Raw genomic sequence first — 24,932 nt, 5'->3', positions numbered from 1 at the left:
CTTTTAAATTGAATCCAAAATCATATGTAATATGTCTCATATTGGAATTTTTGGTGGGCTTTTATTTTGAAACTCCACTTCAGAATGTCCTGAGAGTTCTTGGGTGACCCTATGTGGTCGTGATCTATAACCATGAAGTGAAATGAGCTTGAAATAACAGGGCATTTTCTTTTAAATTGAATCCAAAATCATATGTAATATGTCTCATATTGGAAATTTTGGTTGGCTTTTATTTTGAAACTCCACATCAGAATGTTCTGAAACCTTTTGGGTGACCCTATGGGGTCGTGAACTATAACCATGAAGTGAAATGAGCTTGAAATAACAGGGCATCTTCTTTTAAATTGAATCCAAAGTCATATGTAATATGTCTCATATTGGAAACTTTGGTTGGCTTTTATTTTGAAACTCCACATCAGAATGATCTGAAGCTTCTTGCTTGACCCCATGGGGTCTTGAACTATAACCATGAAGTGAAATGAGTCTGAAATAACAGGGCATTTTCTTTTAAATTGAATCCAAAATCATATGTAATATGTCTCATATTGGAAACTTTGGTTGGCTTTTATTTTGAAACTCCACATCAGAATGTTCTAAAACTTCTTGCGTAATCCCATGGGGTCGTGAACTATAACCAGGAAGTGAAATGAGCCTGAAATAACAGGGCATTTTCTTTTAAATTGAATCCAAAATCATATGTAATATGTCTCATATTGGAATTTTTGGTGGGCTTTTATTTTGAAACTCCACATCAGAATGTTCTGAAACCTTTTGGGTGACCCTATGGGGTCGTGATCTATAACCATGAAGTGAAATGAGCCTGAAATAACAGGGCATTTTCTTTTAAATTGAATCCAAATTCATATTTAATATGTCTCATATTGGAATTCTTGGATGGCTTTTATTTTGAAACTCCACATCAGAATGTTCTGAAACTCCTTGCGTGAGCCCATGGGGTCGTGAACTATGACCATGAAGTGAAATGAGCCTGAAATAACGGGGCATTGTCTTTTAAATTGAATCCAAAATCATACGTAATATGTCTCATATTGGACATTTTGGTTGGCTTTTATTTTGAAACTCCACATCAGAATGTTCTGAAACTTCTTGCGTGACCCCATATGGTCTTGAACTATAACCTTGAAGTGAAATGAGCCTGAAATAACAGGGCATTTTCTTTTAAATTGAATCCAAATTCATATTTAATATGTCTCATATTGGAATTCTTGGTTGGCTTTTATTTTGAAAGTCCACATCAGAATGTTCTGAAACTCCTTGGTGACCCCATGGGGTTGTGAACCATAACCATGAAGTGAAATGAGCCTGAAATAACAGGGCATTTTCTTTTAAATTGAATCCAAAATCATATGTAATATGTCTCATTGGAATTTTTGGTTGGCTTTTATTTTGAAACTCCCCATCAGAATGTTCTGAAACTTCTTGGGTGACCATATGGGGTTGTGACCTATAACCATGAAGTGAAATGAGCCTGAAATAACAGGGCATTTTCTTTTAAATTGAATCCAAAATCATAGGAATATGTCTCATATTGGACATTTTGGTTGGCATTTATTTTGAAACTCCACATCAGAATGTTCTGAAACTTCTTGCGTGACCCCATGGGGTTGTGATCTATAAACATGAAGTGAAATGAGCCTGGAATAACAGGGCATTTTCTTTTAAATTGAATCCAAAATCATATGTAATATGTCTCATATTGGAAACTTTGGTTGGCTTTTATTTTGAAACTCCAAATCAGAATGTTCTGAAACCTTTTGCGTGACCCCATGGGGTCGTGAACTATAACCATGAAGTGAAATGAGCCTGAAATAACAGGGCATTTTCTTTTAAATTGAATCCAAATTCATATTTAATATGTCTCATATTGGAATACTTGGTTGGCTTTTATTTTGAAACTCCACATCAGAATGTTCTGAAACTGCTTGCGTGACCCCATGGGGTTGTGAACTATAACCATGAAGTGAAATGAACCTGAAATAACAGTGCATTTTCTTTTAAATTGAATCCAAAATCATATGTAATATGTCTCATATTGGACATTTTGGTTGGCTTTTATTTTGAAACTCCACATCAGAATGTTCTGAACCTTCTTGCGTGACCCCATGTGGTCTTGAACTATAACCCTGAAGTAAAATGAGCCTGAAATAACAGGGCATTTTCTTTTAAATTGAATCCAAAATCATATGTAATATGTCTCATATTGGAAACTTTGGTTGGCTTTTATTTTGAAACTCCACATCAGAATGTTCTGAAACCTTTTGCGTGACCCCATGGGGTTCTGAACTTTAACCCTGAAGTGAAATGAGCCTGAAATAACAGGGCATTTTCTTTTAAATTGAATCCAAATTCATATTTAATATGTCTCATATTGGAATTCTTGGTTGGCTTTTATTTTGAAACTCCACATCAGAATGTTCTGAAACTCCTTGCGTGACCCCATGGGGTTGTAACCTATAACCATGAAGTGAAATGAGCCTGGAATAACAGGGCATTTTCTTTTAAATTGAATCCAAAATCATATGTAATATGTCTCATATTGGAAACTTTGGTTGGCATTTATTTTGAAACTCCACTTCAGAATGTCCTGAGAGTTCTTGGGTGACCCTATGTGGTCGTGATCTATAACCATGAAGTGAAATGAGCTTGAAATAACAGGGCATTTTCTTTTAAATTGAATCCAAAATCATAGGAATATGTCTCATATTGGACATTTTGGTTGGCATTTATTTTGAAACTCCACATCAGAATGTTCTGAAACTTCTTGGGTGACCCTATGGGGTTTTGACCTATAACCATGAAGTGAAATGATCCTGAAATAACAGGGCATTTTCTTTTAAATTGAATCCAAAATCATATGTAATATGTCTCATATTGGAAACTTTGGTTGGCTTTTATTCTGAAACTCCACATCAGAATGCTCTGAAACTTCTTGCGTGACCCCATGGGGTCGTGAACTATAACCATGGAGTGAAATGAGCCTGAAATAACAGGGCATTTTCTTTTAAATTGAATCCAAAATCATATGTAATATGTCTCATATTGGAATTTTTGGTGGGCTTTTATTTTGAAACTCCACTTCAGAATGTCCTGAGAGTTCTTGGGTGACCCTATGTGGTCGTGATCTATAACCATGAAGTGAAATGAGCTTGAAATAACAGGGCATTTTCTTTTAAATTGAATCCAAAATCATATGTAATATGTCTCATATTGGAAATTTTGGTTGGCTTTTATTTTGAAACTCCACATCAGAATGTTCTGAAACCTTTTGGGTGACCCTATGGGGTCGTGAACTATAACCATGAAGTGAAATGAGCTTGAAATAACAGGGCATCTTCTTTTAAATTGAATCCAAAGTCATATGTAATATGTCTCATATTGGAAACTTTGGTTGGCTTTTATTTTGAAACTCCACATCAGAATGTTCTAAAACTTCTTGCGTAATCCCATGGGGTCGTGAACTATAACCAGGAAGTGAAATGAGCCTGAAATAACAGGGCATTTTCTTTTAAATTGAATCCAAAATCATATGTAATATGTCTCATATTGGAATTTTTGGTGGGCTTTTATTTTGAAACTCCACATCAGAATGTTCTGAAACCTTTTGGGTGACCCTATGGGGTCGTGATCTATAACCATGAAGTGAAATGAGCCTGAAATAACAGGGCATTTTCTTTTAAATTGAATCCAAATTCATATTTAATATGTCTCATATTGGAATTCTTGGATGGCTTTTATTTTGAAACTCCACATCAGAATGTTCTGAAACTCCTTGCGTGACCCCATGGGGTCGTGAACTATGACCATGAAGTGAAATGAGCCTGAAATAACGGGGCATTGTCTTTTAAATTGAATCCAAAATCATACGTAATATGTCTCATATTGGACATTTTGGTTGGCTTTTATTTTGAAACTCCACATCAGAATGTTCTGAAACTTCTTGCGTGACCCCATATGGTCTTGAACTATAACCTTGAAGTGAAATGAGCCTGAAATAACAGGGCATTTTCTTTTAAATTGAATCCAAATTCATATTTAATATGTCTCATATTGGAATTCTTGGTTGGCTTTTATTTTGAAACTCCACATCAGAATGTTCTGAAACTCCTTGGTGACCCCATGGGGTTGTGAACCATAACCATGAAGTGAAATGAGCCTGAAATAACAGGGCATTTTCTTTTAAATTGAATCCAAAATCATATGTAATATGTCTCATTGGAATTCTTGGTTGGCTTTTATTTTGAAACTCCCCATCAGAATGTTCTGAAACTTCTTGGGTGACCATATGGGGTCGTGACCTATAACCATGAAGTGAAATGAGCCTGAAATAACAGGGCATTTTCTTTTAAATTGAATCCAAAATCATAGGAATATGTCTCATATTGGACATTTTGGTTGGCATTTATTTTGAAACTCCACATCAGAATGTTCTGAAACTTCTTGCGTGACCCCATGGGGTTGTGATCTATAACCATGAAGTGAAATGAGCCTGGAATAACAGGGCATTTTCTTTTAAATTGAATCCAAAATCATATGTAATATGTCTCATATTGGAAACTTTGGTTGGCTTTTATTTTGAAACTCCAAATCAGAATGTTCTGAAACCTTTTGCGTGACCCCATGGGGTCGTGAACTATAACCATGAAGTGAAATGAGCCTGAAATAACAGGGCATTTTCTTTTAAATTGAATCCAAATTCATATTTAATATGTCTCATATTGGAATACTTGGTTGGCTTTTATTTTGAAACTCCACATCAGAATGTTCTGAAACTGCTTGCGTGACCCCATGGGGTTGTGAACTATAACCATGAAGTGAAATGAACCTGAAATAACAGTGCATTTTCTTTTAAATTGAATCCAAAATCATATGTAATATGTCTCATATTGGACATTTTGGTTGGCTTTTATTTTGAAACTCCACATCAGAATGTTCTGAACCTTCTTGCGTGACCCCATGTGGTCTTGAACTATAACCCTGAAGTAAAATGAGCCTGAAATAACAGGGCATTTTCTTTTAAATTGAATCCAAAATCATATGTAATATGTCTCATATTGGAAACTTTGGTTGGCTTTTATTTTGAAACTCCACATCAGAATGTTCTGAAACCTTTTGCGTGACCCCATGGGGTTCTGAACTTTAACCCTGAAGTGAAATGAGCCTGAAATAACAGGGCATTTTCTTTTAAATTGAATCCAAATTCATATTTAATATGTCTCATATTGGAATTCTTGGTTGGCTTTTATTTTGAAACTCCACATCAGAATGTTCTGAAACTCCTTGCGTGACCCCATGGGGTTGTAACCTATAACCATGAAGTGAAATGAGCCTGGAATAACAGGGCATTTTCTTTTAAATTGAATCCAAAATCATATGTAATATGTCTCATATTGGAAACTTTGGTTGGCTTTTATTTTGAAACTCCAAATCAGAATGTTCTGAAACCTTTTGCGTGACCCCATGGGGTCGTGATCTATAACCATGAAGTGAAATGAGCCTGAAATAACAGGGCATTTTCTTTTAAATTGAATCCAAATTCATATTTAATATGTCTCATATTGGAATTCTTGGTTGGCTTTTATTTTGAAACTCCACATCAGAATGTTCTGAAACTGCTTGCGTGACCCCATGGGGTTGTGAACTATAACCATGAAGTGAAATGAACCTGAAATAACAGTGCATTTTCTTTTAAATTGAATCCAAAATCATATGTAATATGTCTCATATTGGAAACTTTGGTTGGCTTTTATTTTGAAACTCCACATCAGAATGTTCTGAAACTTCTTGCGTGACCCCATGGGGTCGTGAACTATAACCCTGAAGTGAAATGAGCCTGAAATAACAGGGCATTTTCTTTTAAATTGAATCCAAATTCCTATTTGATATGTCTCATATTGGAATTCTTGGTTGGCTTTTATTTTGAAACTCCACATCAGAATGTTCTGAAACTCCTTGCGTGACCCCATGGGGTTGTGAACTATAACCATGAAGTGAAATGAGCTTGAAATAACAGGGCATTTTCTTTTAAATTGAATCCAAAATCATATGTAATATGTCTCATTGGAATTTTTGGTTGGCTTTTATTTTGAAACTCCTCATCAGAATGTTCTGAAACTTCTTGGGTGACCATATGGGGTCGTGACCTATAACCATGAAGTGAAATGAGCCTGAAATAACAGGGCATTTTCTTTTAAATTGAATCCAAAATCATAGGAATATGTCTCATATTGGACATTTTGGTTGGCATTTATTTTGAAACTCCACATCAGAATGTTCTGAAACTTCTTGCGTGACCCCATGGGGTCGTGAACTATGAGCATGAAGTGAAATGAGCCTGGAATAACAGGGCATTTTCTTTTAAATTGAATCCAAAATCATATGTAATATGTCTCATATTGGAAACTTTGGTTGGCTTTTATTTTGAAACTCCAAATCAGAATGTTCTGAAACCTTTTGCGTGACCCCATGGGGTCGTGAACTATAACCATGAAGTGAAATGAGCCTGAAATAACAGGGCATTTTCTTTTAAATTGAATCCAAATTCATATTTAATATGTCTCATATTGGAATTCTTGGTTGGCTTTTATTTTGAAACTCCACATCAGAATGTTCTGAAACTGCTTGCGTGACCCCATGGGGTTGTGAACTATGACCATGAATTGAAATGAACCTGAAATAACAGTGCATTTTCTTTTAAATTGAATCCAAAATCATATGTAATATGTCTCATATTGGACATTTTGGTTGGCTTTTATTTTGAAACTCCTCATCAGAATGTTCTGAAACTTCTTGGGTGACCATATGGGGTCGTGACCTATAACCATGAAGTGAAATGAGCCTGAAATAACAGGGCATTTTCTTTTAAATTGAATCCAAAATCATAGGAATATGTCTCATATTGGACATTTTGGTTGGCATTTATTTTGAAACTCCACATCAGAATGTTCTGAAACTTCTTGCGTGACCCCATGGGGTCGTGAACTATAACCCTGAAGTGAAATGAGCCTGAAATAACAGGGCATTTTCTTTTAAATTGAATCCAAATTCCTATTTGATATGTCTCATATTGGAATTCTTGGTTGGCTTTTATTTTGAAACTCCACATCAGAATGTTCTGAAACTCCTTGCGTGACCCCATGGGGTTGTGAACTATAACCATGAAGTGAAATGAGCCTGAAATAACAGGGCATTTTCTTTTAAATTGAATCCAAAATCATATGTAATATGTCTCATTGGAATTTTTGGTTGGCTTTTATTTTGAAACTCCTCATCAGAATGTTCTGAAACTTCTTGGGTGACCATATGGGGTCGTGACCCATAACCATGAAGTGAAATGAGCCTGAAATAACAGGGCATTTTCTTTTAAATTGAATCCAAAATCATAGGAATATGTCTCATATTGGACATTTTGGTTGGCATTTATTTTGAAACTCCACATCAGAATGTTCTGAAACTTCTTGCGTGACCCCATGGGGTCGTGATCTATAACCATGAAGTGAAATGAGCCTGGAATAACAGGGCATTTTCTTTTAAATTGAATCCAAAATCATATGTAATATGTCTCATATTGGAAACTTTGGTTGGCTTTTATTTTGAAACTCCAAATCAGAATGTTCTGAAACCTTTTGCGTGACCCCATGGGGTCGTGAACTATAACCATGAAGTGAAATGAGCCTGAAATAACAGGGCATTTTCTTTTAAATTGAATCCAAATTCATATTTAATATGTCTCATATTGGAATTCTTGGTTGGCTTTTATTTTGAAACTCCACATCAGAATGTTCTGAAACTGCTTGCGTGACCCCATGGGGTTGTGAACTATAACCTTGAAGTGAAATGAACCTGAAATAACAGTGCATTTTCTTTTAAATTGAATCCAAAATCATATGTAATATGTCTCATATTGGACATTTTGGTTGGCTTTTATTTTGAAACTCCACATCAGAATGTTCTGAACCTTCTTGCGTGACCCCATGTGGTCTTGAACTATAAACCTGAAGTAAAATGAGCCTGAAATAACAGGGCATTTTCTTTTAAATTGAATCCAAAATCATATGTAATATGTCTCATATTGGAAACTTTGGTTGGCTTTTATTTTGAAACTCCACATCAGAATGTTCTGAAACCTTTTGCGTGACCCCATGGGGTTCTGAACTATAACCCTGAAGTGAAATGAGCCTGAAATAACAGGGCATTTTCTTTTAAATTGAATCCAAATTCATATTTAATATGTCTCATATTGGAATTCTTGGTTGGCTTTTATTTTGAAACTCCACATCAGAATGTTCTGAAACCTTTTGCGTGACCCCATGGGGTTCTGAACTATAACCCTGAAGTGAAATGAGCCTGAAATAACAGGGCATTTTCTTTTAAATTGAATCCAAAATCATAGGAATATGTCTCATATTGGACATTTTGGTTGGCATTTATTTTGATACTCCACATCAGAATGTTCTGAAACTTCTTGCGTGACCCCATGGGGTCGTGGTCTATAACCATGAAGTGAAATGAGCCTGGAATAACAGGGCATTTTCTTTTAAATTGAATCCAAAATCATATGTAATATGTCTCATATTGGAAAATTTGGTTGGCTTTTATTTTGAAACTCCAAGTCAGAATGTTCTGAAACCTTTTGCGTGACCCCATGGGGTCGTGAACTATAACCATGAAGTGAAATGAGCCTGAAATAACAGGGCATTTTCTTTTAAATTGAATCCAAATTCATATTTAATATGTCTCATATTGGAATTCTTGGTTGGCTTTTATTTTGAAACTCCACATCAGAATGTTCTGAAACTGCTTGCGTGACCCCATGGGGTTGTGAACTATAACCTTGAAGTGAAATGAACCTGAAATAACAGTGCATTTTCTTTTAAATTGAATCCAAAATCATATGTAATATGTCTCATATTGGACATTTTGGTTGGCTTTTATTTTGAAACTCCACATCAGAATGTTCTGAACCTTCTTGCGTGACCCCATGTGGTCTTGAACTATGAACCTGAAGTAAAATGAGCCTGAAATAACAGGGCATTTTCTTTTAAATTGAATCCAAAATCATATGTAATATGTCTCATATTGGAAACTTTGGTTGGCTTTTATTTTGAAACTCCACATCAGAATGTTCTGAAACCTTTTGCGTGACCCCATGGGGTTCTGAACTATAACCCTGAAGTGAAATGAGCCTGAAATAACAGGGCATTTTCTTTTAAATTGAATCCAAATTCATATTTAATATGTCTCATATTGGAATTCTTGGTTGGCTTTTATTTTGAAACTCCACATCAGAATGTTCTGAAACCTTTTGCGTGACCCCATGGGGTTCTGAACTATAACCCTGAAGTGAAATGAGCCTGAAATAACAGGGCATTTTCTTTTAAATTGAATCCAAATTCATATTTAATATGTCTCATATTGGAATTCTTGGTTGGCTTTTATTTTGAAACTCCACATCAGAATGTTCTGAAACTCCTTGCGTGACCCCATGGCGTTGTGAACTATAACCATGAAGTGAAATGAGCCTGAAATAACAGGGCATTTTCTTTTAAATTGAATCCAAAATCATAGGAATATGTCTCATATTGGACATTTTGGTTGGCATTTATTTTGAAACTCCACATCAGAATGTTCTGAAACTTCTTGCGTGACCCCATGGGGTCGTGATCTATAACCATGAAGTGAAATGAGCCTGAAATAACAGGGCATTTTCTTTTAAATTGAATCCAAAATCATATGTAATATGTCTCATATTGGAGATTTTGGTTGGCTTTTACTTTGAAACTCCACATCAGCATGTTCTGAAACTTCTTGGGTGACCCTATGGGGTCGTGAACTATAACCCTGAAGTGAAATGAGCCTGAAATAACAGGGCATTTTCTTTTAAATTGAATCCAAATTCATATTTAATATGTCTCATATTGGAATTCTTGGTTGGCTTTTATTTTGAAACTCCACATCAGAATGTTCTGAAACTCCTTGCGTGACCCCATGGGGTTGTGAACTATAACCATGGAGTGAAATGAGCCTGAAATAACAGGGCATTTTCTTTTAAATTGAATCCAAAATCATATGTAATATGTCTCATTGGAATTTTTGGTTGGCTTTTATTTTGAAACTCCACATCAGAATGTTCTGAAACTTCTTGGGTAACCATATGGGGTCGTGACCTATAACCATGAAGTGAAATGAGCCTGAAATAACAGGGCATTTTCTTTTAAATTGAATCCAAAATCATAGGAATATGTCTCATATTGGACATTTTGGTTGGCATTTATTTTGAAACTCCACATCAGAATGTTCTGAAACTTCTTGCGTGACCCCATGGGGTCGTGATCTATAACCATGAAGTGAAATGAGCCTGGAATAACAGGGCATTTTCTTTTAAATTGAATCCAAAATCATATGTAATATGTCTCATATTGGAAACTTTGGTTGGCTTTTATTTTGAAACTCCAAATCAGAATGTTCTGAAACCTTTTGCGTGACCCCATGGGGTCGTGAACTATAACCATGAAGTGAAATGAGCCTGAAATAACAGGGCATTTTCTTTTAAATTGAATCCAAATTCATATTTAATATGTCTCATATTGGAATTCTTGGTTGGCTTTTATTTTGAAACTCCACATCAGAATGTTCTGAAACTGCTTGCGTGACCCCATGGGGTTGTGAACTATAACCATGAAGTGAAATGAACCTGAAATAACAGGGCATTTTCTTTTAAATTGAATCCAAAATCATATGTAATATGTCTCATATTGGAAATTTTGGTTGGCTTTTATTTTGAAACTCCACATCAGAATGTTCTGAAACTTCTTGGGTGACCCTATGGGGTCGTGACCTATAACCATGAAGTGAAATGAGCCTGAAATAACAGGGCATTTTCTTTTAAATTGAATCCAAAATCATAGGAATATGTCTCAGATTGGACATATGTCTCAGATTGGACAGTTGTCTTTTATTTTGAAACGCCACATCAGAATGTTCTGAAACTTCTTGCGTGACCCCATGGGGTCGTGATCTATAACCATGAAGTGAAATGAGCCTGGAATAACAGGGCATTTTATTTTAAATTGAATCTAAATTCATATTTAATATGTCTCATATTGGAAACTTTGGTTGGCTTTTATTTTGATACTCCACATCAGAATGTTCTGAAACTTATTGCGTGACCCCATGGGGTCTTGAACTATAACCCTGAGGAGAAATTAGCCTGAAATAACAGGGCATTTTCTTTTAAATTGAATCCAAAATCATATGTAATTTGTCTCATATTGGAGATTTTGGTTGGCTTTTACTTTGAAACTCCACATCAGCATGTTCTGAAACTTCTTGGGTGACCCTATGGGGTCGTGAACTATAACCATGAAGTGAAATGAGCCTGAAATAACAGGGCATTGTCTTTTAAATTGAATCCAAAATCATATGTAATATGTCTCAGATTGGAATGCTTGGTGGGCTTTTATTTTGAAAGTACACTGGATTTCCCCGGCCGTACACTTCCTTTGATAGTATTTGCTTTTATTGACTGTCTTTTTGTATGTACCCGACGAATGCTTTTACTTTAAACTAGTTCTGGGACGCTATTACCGTAATGGCTACTATATACAGGTACGGCAAAAAACTGGGTCGGCTGGCTTGACCGCCGATCTCGATGAGTCGGCTGGCATGACCGCAGTCTGAGGTGGTAGGTACCTCCAGGTACCCCCTCCATGCCAGGGCGCCCTGAATTTATGTTTATTAACAGCTCCTCCACCGGGGTCAAGACAATTTGAGGGCCAGATCCAGTCTGCCGACTGTCTGCCTTTTCACGATTGGCTTAAAAAAATGGCTTATATAAATTTATACCAATACGATGGTGGGAAAAGCTTACCAGTTTGTATGTTTTTTATACTTCATTTTTATACTTGATCCTCTGACCGCTTGGAAGAAATCGGAGTACATATTGTTTTTGAAGAAAGGGGTTATGTGGTAGGATCTTTAAGAATGCTTAACTGGGATATTTATATATTCATGGCTCAAATAGGATCATGCTTTTGACGTGTAACTAACGCATTTACGCGGTCAGCGATCCGCTGCCAGGCTTTGGTTCTCCGGGTTCCAGAGGTTTTAGCGTTCCCTTTTCTTGTGATAATGTCCTTCTCCTCGTCATAGCTCTCCAGGAGAACCTGGAGTTCCATTTCATTGAAATAAGCGGCCCGTTTCGCCATATCGATCAGGGTTTCCATGATCCATACATCACGTCTTTTTAAGTTTGGCGTGGACGCGCACAACCCTGTGTTAACCAACCCCGAGTTGATTGAACAGAGCGAGTACGGTTGAGACACTTTTGGCTTTTTACACTACTGCACAAAAACTAGACACTGAAAATAAGTGATATTTGATATGCTGTTCCCTTTGATTGTATACTAAAATAGAATCAATCAATAATACCCCTAACCAATTTAATTTATTCATAATTTGCTCATATAAATGAGGTGCGATTTTGTCTCAACCGTACCCATGGTGAGTACAGTTGAGACGGTACCCGGGTACAGTTGAGACACCCATTTAAACCCATTGATGGTGACTGACCAAGCATTGAAAAAACTTTAAACTTTATTATAAAAGAACTGGACAAAATATTTAAGCAAGAAATTCCTTTATTTAATTCATTTATTTATTCACTTTATTATCTCACTCCTCACAGTGATGACAAACATACTGTTTGTCACCAGTGGTGCATTCAAAATGGGACCACAACCCACACCCGCAGCACGACACCCACTTCTCACCAGGCTTTGAGGCCGAAAACCATTCAGCACACACCAGACACTGAGTATCTGAATTTGTCTTCTTACTCCTTTTTCCTCCCTCCTTCGTTTCTATGATCTTCCGTTTTACTTTCAAAGAGGAGGCTTTCTTCTCCTCTTCCAGGGGCTGCTTTTCCGGGGTGTCGGTTAAAATAGTGGAAGTCTTTTTCTTGCGTTGCTGCCGATTGGCCTTTCTCGGGGAAGCTTTCGGTTACGGCCGGACCGACTCTGGTGAAAACACTGCAGGCTCCTGGTTAAGATAAACACACAGAGATACACACACATGCACACACCCACACACAACCCCCCCCCCCCCCAAATCCCACACACACACACACACACACACACACACACACACACACACACACACACACACACACACACACACACACACACACACACGCACACACACACACACACACACACACACACATGAATATTTTACTTTCAGAATGTGGCAGTCAATACATTACAAAAAAAAATATATAGTACATATATTTTTTCTTACTTGGGTAGAAACGACTTCCTCTTCTAAAGATATAGGAACCAGGGTAACCAGAGTGACTTCTGGGACACCATCAGAGCTGACAGAAAAAATATGTTTGGGAAGCTCAGTAGGGATAGGGAAAAGAGGTGAAAGGTCACCCTCTGTGAGGGACCACTGAGATGCACTAGTGGCAAGCATGGATGGCCCGGCTGTAGTGAGGGCAGGAGGGGACAACCCAGGTAGAAGGGTGGCCAGCGTGGATGGCCCGGCTGTAGTGAGGGCAGGAGGGGACAACCCAGGTGGAAGGGTGGCCAGCGTGGATGGCCCGGCTGTAGTGAGGGCAGGAGGGGACAACCCAGGTGGAAGGGTGGCCAGCATGGATGGCCCGGCTGTAGTGAGGGCAGGAGGGGACAACCCAGGTGGAAGGGTGGCCAGCGTGGATGGCCCGGCTGTAGTGAGGGCAGCCTGGCTTTCTGGGTTCGGCCTGTCAGTTACTAAAGCAGGGGCAAAGTCAGCTTCCTTAAAGACATCTGGATTGTATGGCCAGATGCCGGTGGAAGAGAAGCCAGCCTGAACATTCTGTGGCGATGCTCCACGCAGCAAGATATTATTCAGGAGACTTGGAAGGTCATAGATGGTGATTGACTTGCCTGGGTTCTGACGGTGCCACCTGTCCATCTCCCCATTAAGATACCTCTTCAGAGGCCCATACACAGCCTTGTCCAGGGGTTGAAGGTGGTGCGTACAATGTGGTGGGAAGGATAGCATGACCACACCACTTGCACGGCAAAGGTCAATGGCTTTCATTGAGATATGGGAGGAGTGATTATTGAGAAGTAAAAGGACCTTCTTTTCCTCAGTGGGCCTGGTGTGGTTGATGAAGTGCTTTAGGAACTCCAGGAAGTCATCCTCCTGCATCCAACCACTGCCATTTGCTGTTCCTATTGACCCCTCTGGACCGCCAGCGATGAAGTGTGGCAGGAACCTCTTGCGGGGAAAGACGAAATGGGGGGGGGATGATGTTCCCCAGGGCATTACCTGCCAGTGCCATGGGGACCAGGGTTCCTCTCTCCCCAGAGGTGACTGCCCCCACTCTTCTCACTCCCTTGGAGGCCACCATGAAGCCCGGCTTTTGGACTGTGACCAGCCCGGTCTCATCCATGTTCCACACATCCTTAGCCTGTAGGAAGTGCCTGGTGTACACACTGGCCAGCTTCTTGAAAAATTAGTCCACATTGATTCTGTTGAAATTCCGATGCAAACTCATGGCCTGAGGCTTCCGGATTGAAAGGCTTTGATGCCTTCGCATGAAGTTAGTGAACCAACTCTTTCCGGCCATGCGACTGTCCCCCCACTTCTTTGGAAAAGCCAGGCCATAAGAGCAAGCGACTTCAAAGGCCAATTTGCGAATCTGAAACAATAATCAAAAAATGTAATATATATATATATACTTTAACTATGCCAAATTGTGTTGTTCTTTTTCTCATGGACAGCACACAGTGACCTCCAACAATAAGGCTATCAATCTACACTGGATTTCCCCTTTAAGCTCAAAATACATACATTTACAGAAAACTGATGTACAACAAAACTAGTTTATTACTCACTATATAGGCCTACTGTATAGCCTGGTCTCTCCCTATAGGTGTTTTTGGTGCATTCCTACCTCTTTTGGGGGCAGCCCATAATACAAGGCTGCTGCTTTCCTCACATACAGCTCCAACCTGCCTTCCTGATCATCATTAAAAACTGTATTGCAGCTTTTGTATCCTACTGAGGGCAAAAGGTTTGAGCCATTCTCCTCCAACTCACGCTTCCTTTTCGCGTAGCGGCCAAGTGAAGCTACAGGAACCCTAAATTCCTCTGCCACACTCCTAATGGACCTCCCTTGCAGCACTGCATTGGATGCTCTCTCTAACTCCTGCGCTGATACACCCCTATCTGTGGTTCTTACTCTGTTACAAGGCATCTTGCAACAGGCATAGAAGAAACATAAATCTATAGGCTACAAAACATGGCCAGCAAACACTCACACATATACACATACACCTATACATATACACACACTGCATGTCTTTTTCATTTCTACTATGAGGTAGCATAGGCTCTATCACAATCAAGCTGTCTCAACTGTACCCGATCTCCCACCTTGCTTATTTAGACCCCAAGATAAATAATTCTTCCTATTTTCATGTTAGAAAGGACATCCATTAATAAAGAACAGTTCGAATATCCAAAATATAACATTTTAATTTAATTTAAATTTGTTTGTTTTGTTGTCCAACTTTGACTTCTAACCTGCTGTCGTTAAACTGCACAACGTAACTGTAACTGCGATCGCGGGTACAGTTGAGACATTGTGTCTCAACTGTACCCGTCCGACCACCTCACGCTTTTCGCTAGATTATGCAGTGACCTTGATTGACATGATAGCATGAATTATGTATATTTATAGTGCACAGAATAACGTTTGTAATGATGTAAATTGCGTTTGTTGATCACCTATGGTGAATAACATATTCATTGTAGAAGGGACATGTAAAATCAAGATCTTACCTTCCTGCGGAGCTGAGTATGTTGCTCAAATTTCCCGGGGTAGATGAGTACGCATGTGCAAACTAAAAATCACGGCTCAGGATCATTGCGCACGCAAGTTATGCATAACCGCTGCTGTGGAACCGAAAACTCTGGGTTGGTCGGCACAGGGTCAATCAACCTAGAGTTCAGCGTTAACTCAGTGTTTGTTAAACCTCCGTTCGTGGAACACCCCTCAGATCCACGCGCAACTTTCAGTGTTCCGTAGTTGTAGAATTGTTTTGTGTACTTGTTTTGTGTACTAAAATCAAGAAAGATTTTACTTTGTAATTGGAGGATATTTTTTTGTAATTGAAGAAATAGGTTTCTTTGTAGCCTATGTGTAAAACATAATGTATTTGTTTCTGACGCCAAAAGCATTAGTTTGTGAATGATGTTTTGTATTTGCAAACCACACTGAGCGTGTGCGAATCGTTGTGCGTGAGTAAAACACGTTTTGTGTTTGTGTGAATTGTTGGTTTTGGCATGATTCTAACTCCATATGAATCAGAAATAAATTCACTGAGGAGAAGTCCTTTTTTATTAAGTGAACGGGTGTTGAGAAGTGCACATTTCAGATGAGATGAGTTTTTGTGTGTGACGGGTTGAGGAGCTGGGTAGCGGAGTGAGATAAACAGTGCGCACGGTGTGGTTGTAATGTTGATGACGTCGCGTCTTGTGCGGGTGCCGATTGGCCCACATTGAGGAAATGGAATTTTCTGAGCCGGAGTAAACAAACGTCCTCCGGCTGCCTCTGTGGACATATCGTGTCCGACGAAGGAGTACGAGTTCTTTGATTGTGTTGGATATAATGTGTCCGGGAGGAGTGCATAGTGGTGCGTAGTTGGAGGAGCTCGGAGATGGAATACCAGTGTTTAAGCAGGGGACGATGACGGAGGGCCGGGTTGTAGCAGCCAGCTAGCATGTAGTCACCCCCGCATCGGCAGCCAGCTAAGCAATGGCCCAGCGCTGCAGGGAGGTCCCGGACAGCTGACGGCAGTGGCACGGACAGGGAGCATCCAGCTAGTGACCAGCTGGCTAGCTAGCGACCAGTTTCCAGGGGTAGAAGGGGAGAATTGTAGTCCGATCCGAGGTTCAGAAGGGTTTCAGACAGAAGGTGTTGAAAGTAAGCAAAATAAAACGAATAAAAAGTTTAAAGACTAGTAAGATAAAGAAAAAGAAAGTCGCGAAAAAATAATGTTCGAATGATGTTCAGAGCGAGAAGCGGCAACCGGTTTGCAGCAGCTTTCAAAAGGCATCAGCGTCTACCACCTGTCAAGCAACTGTACGACTCCACGTATAAAACACGTAAAAATAAAGAAAACTGGCGCACTTACAATAGCGAAAAGTGACTATATATAACTAGTAAACTTAGCTAAACTACTAAAGACCAAAAAAAAAAAAAAATGTTCAATGCATTCATGAGAAATAATAAAAATACTGAATAAAAACAAGCCATACAGAGCGGCGTTAATGTGGACTCGCCAGCGTCCCCGTTACTAGGCCAGATCAACGATCAACCGGTTTTACTGAAATAGCTCAAAGGTGCCTCTCCTGAACCATGAGCTGGCAAGTATATGGCTGGAACACAATGTTACATTGTCTGACAATGGAAGGACGAGGAATTGGACGGGGTCAACAGCCAGAGAGAAGAAGAAGAGGAAGAGTGAGGCTGCGTGAGAATGAGAATTTGTGGCCCAACAGACAGGAACGTCAGGAGGTGTAGGAAGACTGCATTGTAATTCCTACAGCAATGCATGTAAAGTTTACCCTAAGGAGATTGTCCTTTGTTCACATTTCTAGCAATGACATGATCTGACAGCAAATTACAGTACAAACAGTCAAAGCGTAAATGTGAATCTTGTCCAGTATTTTGCATCAATCTCCCAAATACACTAAGGTGTAACTTACAATTTACAATACATGTCTTCAAAACTTTGGCCAAAGTTTACATCAGAGTACACTGTTATATTGACAACATGACTAAGCAATTTGACTGTCTTATTTGTACACAATGATACAAGGACTTGACACAGATATTTACTTTTGAGAAAAGAGCTAAGGATTTTGAGCAAGAGACTGGCTCTTCCAGCCAGGTAATCTATGTATTTTGCTATTTGTACGAATTGCTTTGAGAAATGCACTTACTGTTTTGCAAATGTCAAGGATGATTCAAGAAATGTATCAAAGCAACTGAGAAAAACTGTAATATTGTTTATTTTTAAAACTTGAAAGCTCCAGGCCCGTCCCTGGTAGGTGGACAGAAATAGAAGCTACTCTCTGACCAGGAGAGAGGGGAAACAGCAGGCTGAATTAATAAGCTTAAAGTAGACGCTGAGGAGGAGAGGCGACGGCTACTTCTTGCTAAATAGAACAGAAAAGAGTATAATACCAAATAATAAAATAAAACAGAACCTGACGGAACATAATGGAGTAGAACATGACAGTATAGAATACCACATAACAGAATGGAACTGAACATAGCAGTATAGAACAGCACAGGACATAGTAGAAAACATGACGCTGTTTTCATAATATAGACAGAATGGAATAGAACTTGAAAAAAAGCCTCACCCAGTATATAAATTGTATGTTGTGGCCTAGTTGGCCACTCTCCATCTCAAGATCCAAGTTAGGGGTCAAGACGGACAGAGATAGGTCAAGCAGAGTTGATGCAAAGTCAAAGAAAGAATGAAAGAAAGAAAGAAAAAAATAAAGTAAAATATTTTTTGAACTTTTGAAACCATCCTGATATTAACGGTGTGTGTTGAAAAGGTTTATTGGACCCATGAGACGTTACCCATGAGGCTTAGCGCCAGTTAGAGGGAAATAGCCTAGGTGAGAGTTATGAGCGTGTAAAGGTGTTGGACTGCTAATGCAATTAAACATGGCTAGGAACTAAACATGCTGCTGCACCCGGTTTGTCATATGGAACAAACACGGTGGACATAGAAGGTATACATTTCTATGTTTGTTAAGTTACCTCGGCTGTAACTTGAACCAATTAGTAGTCTATATTTTAGCCTACTTGTAATAGGCTGAAATGGAAGGACTTTATGTTTAGGGATGTATCTTTAATATAGTTTTAATTAACAGACTAAACACATTTTATATTATTATTTGATAAATAAAAATTAATCACATTATTGATACATTATAAATGTGTTGCATTTTTTTTTTATGTTTGCGTTCCTCCCCAATCGGAAAGAATGAAAGAGAGAACGGAAGAAAGAAGATGCCGTTTTTCAACCACAGGAACATAAATAAACGCCCTGTGACCCTTCACACAGGCGTGCTTACGCCTGCATGTAATCTCGCGTGATATGAAAGATTAGTTGTGGCAGTAAATCATCACAGACTTGGGAGTTGGCGTGCGCGATGGAGCGGGTGATGTGTTTGACAACATTCTGGTTCAATGGACGCCGAATGGTGTGGTTGGTGGTGTTATATCACTGTGTTGTCTCTTACAAAGGAAAAGGTTGGTTGGACTTTGATTCTGGAATGAGGGACGTTATCTCCCCAACCATCTCGAAATTTAAGTAGAAGTAGCCTAGTACACTACAATTTACGGATATAGCATTTTATCAGGTCCAAGTTAATCGTGATATAGGTTTATTTAAGCTATTAACCCTAATAATTTTGGATATGTCTGTCAAATTTAGGCTATCACGGCAAACCCTTACAAAGAATACGTTTTTCAAGTGTGCCTTTAGTATTACTGCTTAAACTAAAGGAGAGTCTACTTTCTCATGAACTCATCAGAAATAGACCTAACAAATTCTATTTAGGTGTATTTGCGCTATACTGACAAGTTAACTGAAGTTTATTAGTATGTTTTGCCTATATTTTGATCAATAAATATAAGTGAGTTAGGGATTATTTGGATATGTTACGTAATGTCATTAATTCCTGCATGCACAATAACCTGTTCGCCTATATTTTGATCAATAAATATATATATATATATATATATATATATATATATATATATATATATATATATATATATATATATATATATATATATATATGTGAGTTAGGGATTATTGGGATATGTTACGTAATATCATTAATTCCTGCATGCACAATAACCTGTTAGATTTTGGGGTTTTACATATAATTGTGGCTAGTTTCTGGTTGATATCACTAACCATAACATCTGGGAAGTAGCATGTTTTGATCTTCTTACCGGATATATCCTTTATGGTTGAGTCTCTTCAAGTAAAAGAATAATATCTAAATAGTAACCAAATAGCATAAACTAAGTAAAGTTACGAACATTTAAAGAAAACTTGCAGTAAGTAAGTTTACTTTCATAAACTCAAAAGTACATGAGTATTTCACTATTAAGAAAACTTGAGGTATGGTTCAAAGTATAGTTGCAGTACAAAATAATACTTGGAAGAAAACTATTGGTGTATGCAAACCACTCTTACATTTTAAGTATACTTGAAAGTATATTATCAGGATCGAAAATGTTGGCCATTTTAGTCCAGAAGTATTGAAATGGTACACTTACAAGTACATTGTTATTAGAACTTACTACATATATTACCCTTGGGAAATATAGTTGAATTTAAGATAAATTTTCCTCGGTTTTGTTGTGATGTTCGTTTTACTAAAACATATTTGTTTCAGAATCAGAAGTTTATTCATCTACAAGTTCAAGTTTGCATAGTAGCCTAGTACACATGTCACTAGTTTGCGCTGTAGGCCTACAGTATACAACTACGTTAGGTATTATACTTGTAATATACCCCTATCTGTACTTCAAGTAAGTTTTAAGTTAGCTAATATTAAAAAATCCCATAGGCTACTCAGTATTAAGAACATGTTGGATGCTTTATGAATAAAAAAAATCCAACTAATATTCTATTAGATGACAAAATAAATAACGCATAATACGATGCACAAGCACAACAACACAGAGCTAAGTATACTTAGTTATATACTTTTCTTAAGTTTATCTTCGATCAAAAGATTACGTGAAGGCCAAACGTACCTAGAATTTTCTGTATACTTGTCATTACAAGCCAAGGGTACTTCAGTATAATTTTATGAAGAATGTATCATATATCTTATAACTACATACAAGTAGACTGAAAGCACACTCTTATTTTAGCTTACAATATAGGATACTGATAGCACACTTGAGTTAACCTATTTTTGTTTAAAAAAAAACCTTTAGGTTGATTGTTTATTTGAATCTCAAAATCAAGAAATTAACGCTATAAACAATAACAATATTTATTTTCTTCTGAACAAATTTTTCCCTTAAGGAATTGTTGATGTGCACTATGAACGGAAACCATTCAAGGAACTCATGGGGACACCGATAACGCTCACCTGCAAGACGATGTATGTATACAAGTGGTGCCGTCACATGGAGGTCGGCTGGCACCAAAACGGAAGTGTTGGGCTCACAGATCCGAGCAGGTACCTTACCACGGTGAATGAGACCATCTCAGAGGACAGTCGACTTCGGCAGGTCACGACCAAGATTCTCAGTCTCATCAGCGAGGACAATGGGGATTTTCAGTGCATCGCGAAATGTGAGAACGGAGAGCAGGCAAGAGGGCATTTCATCGAAGTCGTTGTAAAAGGTAGGTGATTATTTGGGGCTGAAAACGGCTGTCTTATAATTTCAGAAGCTCGCATCCATTAATTTATCCTGAATCAAATTATTTTTGCAAAAAATAAAATATTTTTATATTCCATTTTATCAAGAACTAAAATAATAAATAACTTATTATTTTCTTTACAGGTCAAGAATGAAAGAGCCTATCTCCAACTCCATGGCTGTTTGAATTTTGCTCAGGCAGCAATGCATTTTTTGAATTATTGTCAATCAATATATCATCATTTCAGTATTCATTTTCAGAAATAATGGCGAATAAAGTAATGGGAATTTCTGTCTATCAATTTTTCTTATGTTTCAGACAAGGTTTTTCAAACCAAATATATACTCTGTCTTGATGCAGTATGAATGTCATTTGTTAGAATAATTTTCTCACAAGATCTAAGAACAAGTCTTGTTGTTTTTACTGTTAATGTTTCCTCTAAACTCTTGCTTTTTGGTTGAACCCGAGCTGTGGTTGAAGATAGTTGGGGCCCATATCAGGAAACAATGTATTTCGCAACTTAACCGGATGTTAAAGCTAATTTGCATAACAAGAACACTGTTCACAGTAACATCTAAGTTGTAATCACTAATGATGCTTTGGATGCTTTCACCCCAAGTGAATTTTTATTTGCAGCCGCATGTCATTAAAGGTGCTGTGTAGGTAAGATTTGAGAGTTGTAAAGAGAACTTCTCTCATGCCATCAAATCTTACAGCACTTTTAATGTAGGGTCTTTGCTCAAGGGTGCATACAGGAGGGCTGCTGCAGACATCAGGGTTTGACCCATAACCTTTAAGTGGGGTCGTGGAAACTGTCACTGTCATTCTGTGACATCTGCTGTTGTGGTCAATCCGCACTCCCCTGTTGTTTTCTGTTTCCTCTGTAGCATGCATATCTTTAACCGGAAACCATTGGGGTCTGAGCTAACTAGCAGTGTGTTTGGTTTTAAAAAATGTGTGTGTGTGTGTGTCTGTGGTGTGTGTGTGTGTGTGTGTGTGTGTGTGTGTGTGTGTGTGTTAGTGTAAACTTTGGGTAGTGTTAATAATTCCAGGCCTGAAACATGATGAAACCTAATATATATATAAGAAAAATGTATGACCATTAAACCCTCTGTGTGATGTACAAAAACCAACTTGACATTATGCTGATATATGGTTTATGATCAACGTCACATAACGTTGAGTAAGAGTTCCTCCCTGTGGTTACTCTTGGTAGGCTCTGGAGGCCAGTCGCTGGCTCTCAGTTAGTCATAAGGACCTCAGCAGAAGAACAGTCCTGATCTTTTCGACTGCAGCCTGGCCGGAGGGGAACCTGGTGCTGTGATGCTGGTCTCTGGATGACCAGCTTGCCTTGTTGCTAACATCGCTGTGACAACCCACTCCTGCAGCTTCATGCTGTACAGCATCAGGACGATAAATCCCTTCCTTACCGAGAAGGTCATACGGCGACTCCCTTCTGGTTGGTGTGCCTGCGTCATTCTACTTCTGCAGCTCTACACCACTCCTCTGCACCCGGCACTGGTTAGCGGTGGTGGCTCAAATCTGATTCAAGTCACTGGTACTTGTTACTGTGCTGCGGACGGCTCAGGTCAACCATACACCCCAGCTTGTCCACCTTGAAGCTGCCAAATGGCTTGTTACTCCCTTACTACAACTTACTACGACTGCTGCTCAACAGAATCCAGATTGTTTGCTGGCTGAACAATTATGGAGAGCTCCCCACCGATATCAAGACAGCACAGACCCTTCACATCTTGTTTCAAAGATTTACAACTCATCTTTTGAAACTGCATGTTGTCACACAAAATAAAATCTCTCTTGTTCTAAATGCAGCACTTGAGGCAGAATGTACTTGCATGATTCATGGGTGACTGCACTAATTGTAAGTTGCTGAGGATCTAAGCATCAGGCCAAGACACAATGTTCAATCCTCTGTTGCAGGCTCCTTGTTGTCCCCAACAACCAGCCCCATTCTGCTACATTGTTGACCCACTTCTTGTCAATCTCATACTCATACGAGTGTGAAAATCACAAAAAATCTTCGGTGGGAGGATGCCCCCAGACCCCCCTACAGAGGTTTGGTTTGCAAACTTCCAGGCCCCGTCCACACGAAGCCGAAACGGGCGAAACCGTTACGGTTTCGATCTATCCGGCTTCGAAGTATCTCCGTAAAGACGAAGCCAAGCGAAACCGGATAGATCTGTAGAAACGCTGTAGTAAACATTCCAGGCCCATAAGGGGCGCTGCTTCTGGTACACAAATCCAGAAGAAGAGGCGAGCATGCGCATAAAGGCTGCCCCCCGAACCACTAGCAACACAAACAAACAGCTCTTCTACGATGGCGAACTAGATTCTCAATAAATAATGGCTTAGCAACCCAACAAGGGACATGATATGCTGCTGAACGATTACAAGGTTGTAGTCCGCCATCATAATTTTTGTTGTGATTTCTGAGACTCCGCGGGCTTAAGAGCCATTGGCTAGGAGGTCGAGGGGTGGGGCGATGACGTCATGGTTTGCGGTTTCAGTCGGTTTCAGGCGTCCACACGAAACCAAAACGAAACCGGATAGATTTGAAACCACCTCCGAGGGTGGTTTCAGAAGTTTGCGGTTTCGGTCAGCGGATTCGCCGGCTTCGTGTGGACGGAAGGCCGAACCGTACAAGAACTTTGCGGTTTCGCCATAAAATCGGCTTTGTGTGGACGGGGCCTCAGTCCCCCTAAAATAAAATTCACCAACCGCCGCTGCTCATACTCATACTCAGTCCCATTTTGTGTTTCTCTCTCACATTATGTGTTCTAACGTAAGCCAATCATACTTTGTAATCCCAGTTGTTGTTGATCTTTTTGCTGAACCACAGTTTGATGATCTTGGTATTATGAGGCCTTTCAAAGTGTCTAATATTGTGATGTCAAGCCCATGAAAGCACAGGAGACCTGTATCCTCTGTAGATGGTTTTGCAGTGAGTCTGGTTACAACTGGCTGAATCTCCCATATGGCACTATGTACTGTTACGTTTTTATCATTCTTAACATGATTTAATGATGCGTTCTTCCGTTGCCAAAATACATTACTGAAAGCCTGTATCAATATTACTGGTTAAGAATAAATATTTATTGGGTACATATGCAGTTAAATGGTCTCAATACTGTTCAGGCGGTGAACGATTACGTTTAGTACTTATTATCCAACCCCATTCTTGGATGTGTTTTTAAAGGCCTTCAACATCAACCTATTAACAGTGTTCAATAAAACGAGGCTTGAATCACGTGGAGGGCCATGAAAATATTTTTTTACGAGCGATCTGATGGGTGCAAAAAATAATTTCTTTAGAGCGGTTGGATTAGTCCAAAAATATATTTTCAAGCAATCTTATTTTTATTTTTTTTGTAATAGCGATCTGATGGTTGAATTTAAAAAAATTTCTTTAAGTGTTCTCATTGG

At 38.7% G+C, this 24,932-nt stretch overlaps 1 protein-coding gene across 1 annotated transcript; it reads left to right on the top strand.

The window, feature by feature from the left end:
* Window positions 1–19,143: 19,143 nt before the first annotated feature.
* Window positions 19,144–21,785, top strand: zgc:174945 (immunoglobulin domain-containing protein). Its single transcript, XM_030370959.1, has 3 exons — window positions 19,144–19,345; window positions 21,147–21,470; window positions 21,632–21,785. Exons 1-3 carry the CDS (start codon window positions 19,246–19,248, stop codon window positions 21,640–21,642), a joined length of 435 nt encoding a protein of 144 aa, XP_030226819.1. The 5' UTR covers window positions 19,144–19,245; the 3' UTR covers window positions 21,643–21,785.
* Window positions 21,786–24,932: the final 3,147 nt, after the last annotated feature.

Source organism: Gadus morhua, chromosome 11, assembly GCF_902167405.1.
Source record: "Gadus morhua chromosome 11, gadMor3.0, whole genome shotgun sequence".
Lineage (NCBI taxonomy): Eukaryota > Metazoa > Chordata > Actinopteri > Gadiformes > Gadidae > Gadus > Gadus morhua.
Note: the sequence above shows the minus strand (reverse complement) of the source record. Positions and strands in the feature narration are given on the sequence as shown.

Bases quoted from the DNA above. Each gene is read 5' to 3' on its own strand.
- zgc:174945 (XM_030370959.1), top strand. From the start codon at position 19,246: ATGGAGCGGGTGATGTGTTTGACAACATTCTGGTTCAATGGACGCCGA. The intron at 19,346-21,146 runs GTTGGTTGGACT...TTTTCCCTTAAG, and splicing joins TGTCTCTTACAAAGGAAAAG to GAATTGTTGATGTGCACTAT.